Genomic DNA, 14,501 nt, shown 5'->3' with positions numbered 1-14,501 from the left:
ATTATTAAAAAATAATAAAATAATTTTTTTATATAAAATAATACAAATAATTAACTAGAGTATATTATTTTTTTTTAAATAAAGAAAAGTGATGAGAATAATAAATGCATGAAGATAAAATTGAAAAAATATATATTTTTTCATTTTTAAAAAAGTAAATAAAATAAGAAAAAAAATTTCTTAAAATATCACTTGAAAAAGGTCCAGGAGTACAGAATATTTATATAAGGCTTCTTGCTCAGCACAGTATGCAACCTTATCTCAATTCATAAAATTCCTCCTAATTTTAGCTACATTATCCTTAAAAAAACACTAATAATGCCAACTAAACCATAGCAATAAACTAATTAAAGAGCTGAAAAAGAAAACATTAAAAAAAATAATAATAATAACAAGAGAGAGATAAAGAATCCCTCTCAATTGGCAGGTGCCACTGCTGCATTAGGAGGGTCACTTTCACCTTTATCACCAGCACTGTTCTCAATCTGTGGGACCACCTGTTCAGTAGACATAAATGACTCCGTTATTTTATATTTATGAAAAGATCAACCACAGTATTTATCTTTGAAATTAATTAGGCACTATACCAACCTGATCTTGAGAGGGATCATGGCTCTGAGATGACAGTCTCCTCGGTCTCTTGTCGCTCCTGTCAGCCACTCTGGTCCTTGGAGTTGGACCAACAATACCTTCCAATGCCAAAAGCCCAAAAAGCTCAAAGCCAGAGAATATATATATTTTTTAAAACACCAAAGCCAAAAAGTGCATCAAAAGAACACAAACTCAGTTTTACGATCCCCACAAAAATATCTTCCAATGGCATATTCGGCATTATCAATGCTCTTTTTGTGGTTTGTTTGGACGACGGCTGGTCAAAAAATCAACAAAAACGCATTTTGCACGACAAGTTCAAACTAAACTCCATTGGTCAATCTTGAAAATTTTTCTTCATTGGCATCCTCTCACATGACCAAAAATCTTCCATTTTTGAAAGATTTCTAACGTTGCTAAAACCTAAAAGACTACATTTCTCAAATTAAATATCTTTTTGTTTTTTTTTTTTTATTTCCATTCAACCAATCTTCAAAGCGTTGTTATGAGACCAGTTAAACACATTGTTTAAAGTTCAAAATGACCCCAGCGGAAAAGGGCATCCAAACACCCGCCTCAGCTACTTCAAAAAGAACTAAACCACCTAATAACAAAGCAAGAAAGCCAATCAAGATTCACCAGTTACACCAAAGAAACCAAGATCGGCTTGGATTAAAACAGCTTAAAAAAAAAAAAAAAATCTAATGCATCCTGAGTGCACACTAGCCTGCAGGGACATAACCCAGCCATTCATGAACATACAAGAAGATGCGTAGGTGTAGATATTATATATACCTGAGGTGGTATGCTTTTTTCGTCTCTGTGACTGTGATTTCAAATCTAGGGTAGACTCTGCGCTGTCCGGCAAGTAACGATCGAGACGGAGGAGACGACCGTTGTTTTCGAGCATTGTGCGGACAAAGGCGGCCTCCATTGAGTTCAAAAAGTGCAGGTGCTTCTCGTTTGTCCATGGTCCGGTTTGATTGCTGGCCACACGAGGGTCCATTCCACCGGGAAACCGCTGTTTCGTCGCCGGGAAATTTGTCCCTTTTTTTTTTTCCTTCTTTTTAAGTTGCAATTTCCAAGTCACCTTTGGATGGTTTCAAGGTCTGATCTTTATATATAAATATATATATAACTAAGCTGTAGGTGGCCTTTTCTTTCTTAAACGACTCTTTTGGTCGCTAACCCGAGAGTAATTGAAGAACGTACTCGCTTTCTTATTGGACGCGTGGCTGCTCATGGCCTTTTTTGCTATGTGAAAGAAATTTACAAGAGGAAATGAGAATTGCACACGTAATAACAAGTATATCACGTTATTAAAAAAATAAGTTAATTAAATTTTTTTTATATTATTTATATATTTTAATAAAAAAAAACTACAAAATTAAATGGGGATAAATTATAGAAAAATCATCTTAACCACATTTTATTGTATTAGTTATAAATCTTAATTAATGGAGTTAATAATTTTATTTTTTTATTAAAAATAAATACATGTACACATAATGAGTTTAACCATTTATACATATTTATTATATACGTTTTAACTAATTATGCATAATAAATATCTATATAAATATTTAATTATATATATTAATTACATTATCTTATAATCAAAGATTTATTTAATTAAATAATGTCATTTTAATCAATATATATATATCAACTAAAATTGAAAGGAATATTAAGAAATTGATTAAAACTATTTTGAAAATAAAAGAAAAAGGTGGAAATCGCGAAGGAGCGAGTACACAAAATAAAAGATACTCGAGCAGATAGCAAAGATGGAAGAAAGGGTGAAAATATCTGAACACACACACACAGCACAGCACAGCACAGAAGATTGAATTTAGAATAGAAAAGAGATATTTTGGGGATCAACTAAAAATCCTCCCTTCCACGAATAATATAGAAAATGCAAAGAAAAATCTCTAGAGAGTTTTGCGTGACAGTGACTAAGGGACCCGCTTTAATTTTTTTTTTTTTTTGGACCCGCTTTAATCTTGATATTACGCAGAATGAAAATGGATAAATACTATATATTTTAATGAAAATATAAATATTTTATTAAAATTATATTTAAAATTTATATTTTTAAAATAATAAAATAAAAAATTCTCGTGAGCAAATTTGTTCCACTCATATAAGGACAACTCCCCATCCAAGGGCGAGAAGGGCAATCCATCCTCTCGAACTGACATATTACTATTATCCAGTTGAATTTATTATTATTGTTTTCTTAGATAATAATATTAATGATAATAATAATTTTCTTCTGAATTTATTGCTCTCCTTTTTCAGTAAAAAAAAAAAAATGATAACATTTTGTCGTTGGCGTTTATATAATGACCTTATTACTTATTAATATTTACAGGCCTGTATAGTACCTGCCCCGGTGTGAATTCTGTTTTGATTTTAATGGAAGAAAAATGCTTAATGCATAAATTAATTTTTAATCTTTATTAACAAAATTATAGTAATTCTTCTAATTTTGAAAACCTTTTATTTCACCTTTGAACAGCGATGATGCAGTGAAAAAAAATAGAACAATCTCTCTAAATTTAATTACTGAATAATTAATTAAAATAAAATTACATTTGAGTGAAAAAAAAATAATTCACAATTCTAAATTTTTAAGATAAAAATTTAATTGAATTGAGCTTTAAAATAAAAATATAATAATATTTGAAAGTTTATTTATTTTACATTTTTTTATAACTTTTTGATAATAAATTTTAAATCATAGTATAAAAGTTTTTATAAAAATATTATATTCAAAGATTCTTAATTTGAGTTCTAGTCAGAATTCATTTTGACTTTCAATCCTACTATGACTTGATTCTTGAAATGCTATCTAAGCATCTTTAATAATGCATGTATTAGATCGTGAAACCTTGATCATTTTTTACATCGCTTGAGTATTGTTATATAATATAATCATGAATGTGATAAATTTAAAAAAAAAAATTACTTATATAAAAAGATATTTTTTTATATCATTAATAATAATTTTTAATATTTTTTTAATATTAAATTTTATCGAGTTTAATTATAAGATATAATATTATGTTTTTTATTTTTTTTTATAATACTTTATCAATTACTTTTTTATGTTGACTTAAAAATTTACTTAATTTAAATTTAAATTTAAATTAATTTCATGTATAATTTTAACTTTGGTTGAAATTAAACAATCAAAATTATTTATTTATTTATTTTGATTTAATTTTAATTAATTTAAACTTTAAATTAGATTAATTCGATTCCAAATTAGACAGTAGGTAAGAACACCGCGGCGTGTCCTTCGGGTGGCCAGTAAGTTGGAGCTTTGACGAGATGTCTAAAGCATTAGAATATCTTACGGTTGTGTTGAAGTGGAACGGACCCCACTCCACATGCTATAGCTCACAACCTTTGGTGCATGGACTCTACGTTGGGTTGATGCTGTCGCTGCATTTTGGGCTAAACGACAATTGAAGGACTGTATTTGGAATTGGTGGGAATGGGATTCTTCCACACTTTACATGAACGCAATATATTTTTTTTTTTAAATAAATTTTATTAACCGGTCCCAGACTATAAAATGTTTCTCAAAAACGTAAATTATATATATATATATATATATATAGGTCAAATTGTCATAAAAGAAAAAACTTCAAAATTTGAGTAAATAATTCTAAGGAGTAACGAGGCGGATTGCTCTGCTCACAAGAGTTTAGAGTCAGATGGAGATTTTCTTGTGAAGATTTTTCCTTTTTATTATTTTTTAATTTTAATTTATTATATATAATATAAATTTATTTATTAGAAAAAAAATAATAAGTTGGAAATTTAAGTTTTTTTAAACATAATTTTAATAACATATCAATATTTTTTAAAAATTATGATATTTAAAAATATAGATATATTAAATATCTAAAATATATAAATATATAAAAATAAATTATTTTTACTAAAATAATTTATTATTGTACATAATGAATTACAAAGATTCATAGCAGGAGACATTCTTTCTGTCTTCGCACCATATAATATCATGATCAGAATGAAATCAAAAAATTTGATCAAATGCATGACGAATTCAATCAAATTCAGAAAGAATTGTTGTTCCCAAATAATTCAATTCGGTTGGCAACGTTTAACCTAATTAAGTACTTAACATTTCACTTTCAAACTAAAGTAACCCTTTTGAAAATACCGTAAGTTTCTATCATTTAGTATAAAATCCATGGCTTCACATTGATTATTCTTTGCAATCTTTCTATCTTCAATCGCCACCTCAAATGCAAGCAAGTAAATTCCACCTTCTTTAATTTGAATAATGGAGACCAGGCCCATGTTATAAGAATGTGAAGATTAAGGCTCAAATGTACGTTCTTGGAATAAATCATTTCGTAAGTAATCAAATGAATTAAATTTTTATATTAAGAAATATCAATAATACAAGAATTTAATTCTATTAATTTCTTGTGAAAATTAATTTCAAACTCACAATAAAAAAATTATAATAATAATTATAATTTATTGGCATTTTTTTTATTTTTCAAGAATTTAATTTAATTTAATATTGATAGTTATTATTTGATACTTTTATGATTCGTTATTATCTTAATTTCAGGGACCCTTTAACCTAAGATATATTGAGAATTGAATATCAGTAGAGTTATAATCAACGACATCTTAATTTTGGAGGAGATGATCAAAAAACAATATCTTAAAGTAATCATAGCTATGATTTGATTCAAAATTAGAATAAGACCGATTCAATTCAAAATCAAAATTAATCAAATCTTAATCGATAAAAAAAAAAAAAGTTCTAAACCATATTAAAACCAACTAGCCTGATATGATTTTATTTTGGACTATGATTGATTTTTTAAATTTAAAATATGTCAACTATTGAATTTATTTAAAATTCAATCCAGTTAAAATAAAAAAATGACAAACCTTTTTATTTAATCTCTAGTAATCTTAATTTTTAAATTAAATTTAAGAATTTAGCTTAAAATCAACTCAATCACCATGTCTTTTAAGAAGAAATGATACATATCTAATAATTTTATTGTAATTATTGATTATAGTAAATTTCATCATAATCAACATCGATAATGGTTTAACTATAAACAATGGTTATAACAAATAAAATAAAAATTCGTTTGTAGGATATTTATACCTCTGTTGATAGATATATGATTATAATATAATTTTAGATTTTCAAAAGGTAGAGAGATTTAAAAGGCTATACGAAAGTTTATAGAAGAGTTGATATTATTTTCATTATGCCCATTTTAACATATAATGCTCATGCGAATGCGAGATCAAATAATGCGATCCATGGAAAACAAAAGATATCAAGCGGTGCCCTTTTGTATTACTTCATTAAGATCTAATTATGGAGACTGTAGCAATAGATCTTTGGATTAATATTTTTTGATGTACAAGATTCTTTCAATGAGACAAGTACAGAGCATACTTATGCCTCTGTGGAGAGATATATGATCATAATATAATTTCAAATTTTTAGGAGAGAGAAATTTAAAAGGCCATATGAAAATTTATAGAAAAACTGATATTATTTTCATCATGCCTATTTTAACATACAAATAGCTCCTTATATAGAAGAAGAGCTGGAGACTTACAGCACCAATCACTTTAATGAAGCTAAAGTGACAAGTTACTAGGGTAGTACTATGTTCTGATCGTAACAACCTAATTTTCCAAATAAATATATTTTTATTATTTTTTTTTATTGAGCTAATAATTTATTGATATTTTATTCATTAATTTAAATTAATATTTTACAATGATAATTTTTATTAAATGAGCCGAGAGTCACAGCGATGGGTGACCTTCTCGGGAACGACTGCGAAGTCGTTTTAAACTCAAATTTCGAATCGTAAAATGTGACGCCACGGTCCTTAGGACCCTTATAAACACAGTGGAAAAGAGAAAATCACGAAAAAGAACTGTTAAGCCAGTCAAATAATTAGGTCAGGGAGCCAGAAGAAATATTGAATTAATTGCAAACTGGGATGAACCGGCAAGGGGCAATTTGGTCAATTGACCCCGAGAGCTGACTCCTGACCTAACTGTCAAATAAAATCGGAGAACAAAAAATTTCGGAATCGATAATTAAATTAAAGAACTAATAGAAAAATAAATAAAAAAAAGAGAAAATGGAAAAGTCAAAAGGTGATGACATCATGCATGACCTCATGCATGATGCCATAAAGAATAAATTTAATTTATTTAATTATTTAGATTTTTGGGTCTTCCATAAGGATAAAACAAAACAAAAGAAAAGAAAAATAAAAATCAAAGTCTTCTTCCACCAAGCTTGCCGCCCTCACACACTCTCTCTCTCCCTCACCATTGCAAACTCCATTAAAGCTTGTCTTCAAGCTTTGAAACCCTCACTAAACCTCAACTTCTCCCATACTTGCTTCACAAAAACTTGTTCTAGTCACTTAGGAAGGAGCTTGACAACAAAAAGAAAAAGAAAGAAAGAAGTTTTGAAGAAAAAGAAATTCTACATAAAAGGTTAGTAATCAAATTTGATAATTTGAGTTTGATTCTTACATTTCTAACTTTTTGATCTTGTAAATAAACTTAAAATGGAAAGAAAATTTGTTGAGGGATTATATAGAATTTTGGAGAGCTAGGGTTTGGTTGGACAAAGTGTAAATTTGTTTGAGCTAAACATGTTAGGAAGCTTAATTGAGTTAAGGGAGCATGTTTATAAGTGTTTAATTAGCTAAATGCAATAAATGACATGAATTAGGGTTTTGAACATTAGGGTTTAGAGACTAAAAATGTGAAGAAGTGCTAAATGATGTCTTTGACATAGTTTAAGGGAAGAAATGGTCATTTGTGACCTAATTAAGTGTGTTAGAAGTGTTTAAATCAAAGCCAAATTCGGATTGGTTATGAAGCATGACCAAAAGTCAACTTTGAGAGACCAAAAATGAAATTTTACAAGTCCAATTGATATGGGACCAATTGAGAATGAAAATAGGCACTAAATAACACAATTCTCATTTGGGAAGCATGCCCAAAAAGTGACCAAAACCTAGTGAACAAATTGACCAAAGTTGGAAAATTACAGGCTGCCCTGTATAAATTGACCAAATGAACAGTGTTTGTTCATTTGGTCATAACTCGAGCTAGGCAGGTCAAAATAACCTGAAATTTTACCAGAGATTAGATGAGATATAGACCTAAAACTTTCTTGAAGAACACAAACCCAAATTGTTCCATTAACCCAATCAAATTATTGAGCAAAGTTGAGTCACTGAATCTGCAGAACTGCAGATTTGCCATATGAACAGTAAAGTTTCAATGGCTATAACTCTCTCTAGAAAACTCCAATTTAGGTGATTCTTGAACCGATGGAAACCTAAGACGTAGTAGAACATTTCATATGAAGAAAATTAGACCAAATTATAGACTTAACTTGATCAAATTGCTCAACGAAGTTGGAGCAATAAATCTGCATAACTAAATTCTACAACATGAACAGTAACTGTATTTTGGCTATAACTTTAGCTACAAAACTCCAATTCGTCAAGTTTATGTTATGTTAAAGACCCCACCAAGGTGGTTATTCTCTTGCGTTTACCTTTTGTTCATCAGTTCATGTTATTTACTTATTATTTTTTTTTTAGCCTTTATTACCTTTAAATGTAGGTGTTCTGGTCCCGAGTAACGTATAGGTAGTTTGATAAAATGTTGATAGCTATATCTTAACACAAGAGTTTCTTCAAAATAATAAAAGTTTGGATAATAAATCGGAGAAAAATTATGAAGTCGAACCATTAGACTAGCTCAGGAGATAACTTGGTATAGTGGGGGATCGAGGTAAAATCGGATCCCAGACTAGTAAACGGAAGAGATCGGATATTTCCTGTCAAAAGGTATTGGTAAGGCAATCACATAGGAGATCGATAAAAATTTAGTCTGTATCCCCTACCTAGTTATAAGGTACCAACGGATTAAGAGAAGCCTTGTTCGGGCTCTCAGCGTCTTCGGATGTCAGAACCCTTAGTCTAAGGTCTTTACGGCATACGATCACAATTAAATCTCAAGAGGTCAGAGGAGAGTTCTTATCCGATTCTCAATCAAAAATTTTAATAAATATTAAAAGATATCGGAGGATAGTTCTTATCCGATTCTCAATCAAAATTTTTAATAAATATTAAAAGAGATTGGAAGAGAGTTCTTATCCGATTCTCAATCAAAGATTTTAATAAATATTAAATGAGATCGGAGGAGAGTTCTTATTTGATTCTCAATCAAAATTCTAATAAATGTGGGAAGATCGGAGGAGAGTTCTTATTCGAGATTCCTCACTTAAACTTTAAACAGACTACCTATAGAGATCGGGAGAGGTTTTTACTCGGATTCTCTCGAATTCCAACTAAAATAACACAACATGCAAAGTAACCCTCTAAACCAAAACTGCTACGTAACACCAATCCACTAAGGGTCGTCTCATGTACTTATGTATCTGGGCAACCTGAAATAGTGAAAAATGAAATATTCCCTTTCATCAAAGGGATTAACATCATCATTTTAACCCCCCCTAACTTTCGATTTTAATTTGTAAAGAGCATAATATTAAATCTGTTTACCCTCATAGAGGGACGAGGCGGGGTGCCTAACACCTTCTCTGCCCGTATATGGACCCTGAACCTAAAATCTCTGTTTTCGAAGTGGTTTCTTTTATTTTATCTTTTTGTTTTGTGTGTAAATAGTTTCCTTTAATTTCCCTCAAAATTAAAGTGGTGACTCCTCACTCTTTCCCACTTTGGTGAGTGTTTGTCCAGGCGACCACAAAACACCTTGCGACAGACATGTAAATGGGTCTTGAGCAGCTTGTACAAAATTTGTATGAAGTTTGTAATAAAGTTTAGTTTGTATCTCTTTTGATGTAAATTTTGTAAGGATGTATATAAATTATTTTGTCTTTAATGAAATATGAGTGGAACTATTTTATTTAATTTGAATGAAATGTATTGCTAGTATTTTGAGGATTATTGAATTTTGAACTTGAGAAATTGATTGAAATGATTGTGGAGTTGTTGAAATGGATTGAGTTTGATTTTGAAATTGAAGTAGTTGTTGAGAAAACATTTTTAGAAGTGCTTTTTACAGGTATTTGAAGAACTAGTTTCTCAAAATACAGACAGAACTCTATCAAAATTTTTATAAAATTTGCAAAAAAATAAAATAGACCAAAAATATTAACTAGATTTACTTTTAATCATATGTTTTAAATACCTATTAGAAAATGCTCACCACTTATCAAAAGTAAGAAAATTGTTTTAAAATCCCTTGTAGGGTGCTTAATGAGTTATCGGTAGGTGAAGTTCGGTAATTCATTAGGTATTCTACGGGATCATGTTATGTCTTACAGAGGTGTAAGGTGTGACATGTTTTAGTGGTATCAGAGCAAATTTTTGAAGTATGTTTTAACTTGAGAATTCGTGTCTTTCCTTGTTAAGTACAACTGCTCAATGTCCATATTTTTTACATACAGTGCATTACATCATGAATATGAACTAACGGGGGGAAATCTCCTTGTGTTACTTGTTCAGGAGATACCCTAACTTCAGATTGAAATGGAAGAAGGAGATCACTCAGTCGAGCAATCTGTTGAAGCTGAGGGGAAGCCCCAGCTTTACCGAATGTCAGTGGATCGATAGCACCAGCCCCGCAAATGCCGCAGTTTCCTGCACAATTCGCATAGCAGATGGCTACGATGTTTCAACAAATGGCTGGGGGTATGCCTACTCAAGCTCCACCTCAGACACCTGTGGCGCAACTACTGCCTCCAGCCAGACAGTATGATAAATTATTAAAGTATGGGGCTGCAGAATTTAAGGGTACAGTAGACCCTTTAGAGGCAAAGCAATGGCTTGAAAGAATGGATAGAGTATTTAAGAAGCTGCACTGCCAAGATGAATTGAAGTTTGAGTATTTTGTGTCTCTACTGCAAGGGGATGCATATGATTGGTGGAAGACCATCCCCACGGCTTGGTGAACCACGATGTTGACACAGGATGACTTCATCGAGAATTGATGAAATACATTCCAGATGCATATGTTGATCAGAAACTGCAAGAATTTTTGAGTTTGAAATAAGGGAATAGATCAGTGGCAGAGTATGAGAGGGAGTTCTCTTGCTTAAATCATTATGCTGGGAGTCTCCTTTCCACCAGCAAGGCAAGATGCAAGAGATTTGAGACGGGTTTGAAGCCCAGCATAAGGATGCAAGTTGTGGGATTTCGACACAGCGATTTCTCAAAGCTCATGTCTCAAGCACTTGAGTTGGAAAGGATAGAATCAGAAGCAACCCCAGTGAAAGAAAAATTAGAGAAAGCTGAGAAATCAGAGAAAGACAAGGGGGAAAAGTCAGTAGAGCCGAGTTCTGGTGGGACTTCTGGGAATAAGAAGAAATTTAGTGGACCCAGCAGGGGTCGAGGTAGAAGATTGGGTAGGGGCAGATTTTTCGGACAGAGACCCCCTAGGTCTGGTCAGCAGTCAAGTAGGGGTTCACATTCTGCCCGCCCCTGTGAGACTTGTGGCAAGATTCATGGGGGGGAGTGTTATTGGGCCACTGGAGCCTGCTTTAACTGCAGAGGCAAGGGTCATTTAGCAAGAGACTGTATTAGTGCTCCTTCTCCGAGATATGGTCCAGCTCCTCCTACTGCCGAGGGATCTATTCAGAGTCCTGCTCCCAGAGGTTCACAGTCAGTTGGCAGAGGAAGAGGCAGAGGTAGAGGCACTACTTCAGGCAGTCAGGGCACAGTTGGTCAGTCGGCACAAGAGAGTGCTTCAGTCAGGGTTTATTCAATGAGAGAGCAAGAAGAGGCTGAGACTTCTGATGTGATAGCTGGTACATTTTCTATCTCTGATCAAAAAGTATTTGTATTGTTTGATCCGGGTTCAACCCATTCATATGTTAGTGCTAGCATAGTCTGTTCACTTGCTGTTCCATGTGTGCAAATGGGTTTTGAAGTGCTAGTAACTAGTCCGTTAGGACAAGAGGTCCGAGTCAACAGAATCTATAGAGACTGTTCTTTGGTGATCCAAGGACATGTTTTCCTGTCAGACTTGATTGAAATGCCCTTCAGAGATTATGATATCATCTTGGGTATGGATTGGTTAGCCAGGCATCATGCCATGATTGACTGTAGACTGAAGACAGTCACTTTTGGTCTCCCTCTATACGGTGATGTGGTAATACACGGGGAGAGGCATTTACTGCCATCAAACATCATTTCGGCTGCACTAGCCAGAAGGATGATCAGAAAGGGGTGTGAAGCATACTTGGCACATGTGATAGACACCCAAGTGGGGAGTCCAACACTAAGAGACATCCCTACTGTATGTGACTTTTCGGATGTGTTTCCTAATGAATTGCCAGGATTACATCCAGAAAGAGAGGTGCAGTTTGAGATTGATGTTATGCCCGGTGTGGACCCAATCTCCATAACACCGTATAGAATGGCACCTGCAGAATTGAAAGAGTTGAAAGTATAGTTGCAAGAGCTGCTTGACAAGGGCTTTATCCGCCCTAGTGTGCCACCTTGGGGAGCGCCAGTGTTGTTTGTTAAGAAGAAGGATGGCACTCTCCGTTTGTGTATTGATTATCGACAGTTGAATAAGGTGACAATAAAGAATAGATATCCATTGCCCCGCATTGATGACTTGTTTGATTAGTTAAGGGGTGCAGCTGTGTTCTCCAAAATTGATCTGAGATCAGGTTATTATCAGCTGAAAGTACAAGAGCAGAGTATTCCTAAAACTGCCTTCAAAACCCGCTATGGCCATTATGAGTTCTTGGTCATGCCATTCGGGTTAACTAATGCTCCGGCTGCTTTTATGGATCTGATGAATACTATCTTCAGACCATACCTCGACCAGTTTGTTGTGGTATTTATAGATGATATATTGGTCTATTCGAGGAATGCAGAAGAGCATGATAGACATATGCGGATTGTACTGCAGACTTTGAGGGAGAAACAGCTATATGCCAAATTGTCGAAGTGTGAATTTTGGCTGAAGGAAATATCTTTCTTGGGGCATATAGTATCAGAGGAGGGCATTAAGGTAGATTCAAGTAAGATTGAAGCTGTACTTAATTAGAGACCACCCAGAAATGTCACAGAGATTCGCAGTTTTCTAGGTTTAGTTGGATACTATCATAGATTTGTAAAGGGATTTTCCATGTTGGCATCTCCATTGACTAAGCTACTCCGAAAAGATGTAAAATTTCAGTGGACGGATAAATGCCAACAGAGTTTTGATGAATTGAAAAGATGTTTGACTGAAGCTCCAGTCCTGACTTTACCTACACCGGGTAAAGAATATACAGTTTACAGCAATGTTTCTCACAATGGCCTAGGTTGTGTGTTGATGCAAGATCGGAATGTCATTGCCTATGCATCACGCCAGCTGAAACCGCATGAGAGGAATTATCCGACACATGATTTGGAGCTTGCAGCTATTGTGTTTGCTTTTAAGATCTGGAAACATTATTTGTATGGGGAGAAATGTTACATCTACACAGATCATAAGAGTTTGAAGTATTTGGGTACTCAAAAGGAGTTGAACTTGAGACAGAGGAGATGGTTAGAGTTGATAAAAGACTATGATTGTCTGATAGACTATCAGCCAGGGAAAGCTAATGTTGTGGCTGACGTCTTAAGTCGCAAGACTATGGCAAGTCTACGGGTTACTCCTTTGTCTTTGGTACATGAGTTGAGATCATTACATGCCAACTTAGAGATTAATGATGATGGGCAGACAGCAGTTGCATGGCATGTACAGCCAGTGTTGATTGATCAGATTAGAATGGATGCTCAGAATGATCAGAAGTATCAGAAGCTGATGGAAGAAGTCCAACAGGGCAAGAAACTAGAATTCTCAATCAGAGATGATGGTCTACTACTACACCAGGGCAGAATGTGTGTTCCTAATGATGTTGATTTGAGGCAGATCATTTTAAAGGAAGCACATGAGTCTCCTTTTGCTATGCACCCTGGTGGCACAAAAATGTATAGAGGGCTAAAGGAGCATTACTGGTGGATGGGTATGAAAAGGAATGTGGCAGAGTTTGTATCCAAATGCCTAACTTGTCAGCAAGTAAAGGCAGAACATCAAGTACCCGCTGGGTTGTTACATCCACTACCAATACCAGAATGGAAATGGGAGAGAATAATGATGGATTTTGTGATGGGACTTCTGAGGACACAGAAGAGTCATGATGCAGTATGGGTCATTGTTGACAGACTAACCAAATTTGCTCATTTTCTGCCAGTTCGGATGGACTACAGCTTAGAAAGATTAGCCAAGTTGTACATTGATGAGATTGTGAGACTACATGGAGTGCCAGTATCCATTATATCAGATAGAGATCCTAGGTTCACTTCTAGATTCTGGGGTAGTCTTCAGAGAGCCCTAGGAACTAGATTGAACTTTAGTACTGCATTCCACCCACAGACAGATGGCCAGTTTGAGAGGGTAATTCAGATCTTCGAGGACATGCTACGGGCTTGTGTGATTGAATTTGAGGGCAGTTGGGATACACACTTACCTTTGATTGAGTTTGCTTACAACAACAGCTATCAATCAAACATTGGGATGCCTCCATATGAAACTTTGTATGGAAGAAAATGTAGAACACCTGTAACACCCTCCCTGTAGCAACTCCGTACATTCTACTGTTCCGGTGACCAATGTTGGTCCGGATAGCTAGAACGATCGGAAAAATATTTAAACTAAAGTGAGGGACCATAATTAACTCAAATATTAATAAGAAAAATTTAGTAAAAATTTTAGAAATAAAATACAACTAAGTCAAATGAGCCGGTGCCCAAGCGATGGGTAACCCAGTGGGAAGT

The 14,501-nt window shown here is 33.5% G+C and overlaps 1 protein-coding gene across 2 annotated transcripts; it reads right to left on the bottom strand.

Moving 5' to 3' along the window:
- Positions 1-159: 159 nt before the first annotated feature.
- LOC110641481 (uncharacterized) lies at positions 160-1,722 on the bottom strand. Of its 2 annotated transcripts, XM_021793210.2 has the most exons (4): positions 1,387-1,722; positions 794-868; positions 592-689; positions 160-497 (listed from the first exon to the last, which is right to left on the bottom strand). In XM_021793210.2, the coding sequence occupies exons 1-4, from the start codon at positions 1,595-1,597 to the stop codon at positions 417-419; spliced, it is 465 nt and encodes a 154-aa protein (XP_021648902.2). In that variant the 5' UTR covers positions 1,598-1,722; the 3' UTR covers positions 160-416. The 2 variants fall into 2 exon arrangements, with proteins under 2 accessions (XP_021648902.2, XP_021648910.1); XM_021793218.2 differs by lacking the exon at positions 794-868 and having other exon boundaries at positions 1,387-1,720.
- Positions 1,723-14,501: the final 12,779 nt, after the last annotated feature.

This window comes from Hevea brasiliensis, chromosome 17, assembly GCF_030052815.1.
Source record: "Hevea brasiliensis isolate MT/VB/25A 57/8 chromosome 17, ASM3005281v1, whole genome shotgun sequence".
Classification (NCBI taxonomy): Eukaryota; Viridiplantae; Streptophyta; class Magnoliopsida; order Malpighiales; family Euphorbiaceae; genus Hevea; species Hevea brasiliensis.
This window is presented reverse-complemented; position numbering and strand designations above follow the sequence as displayed.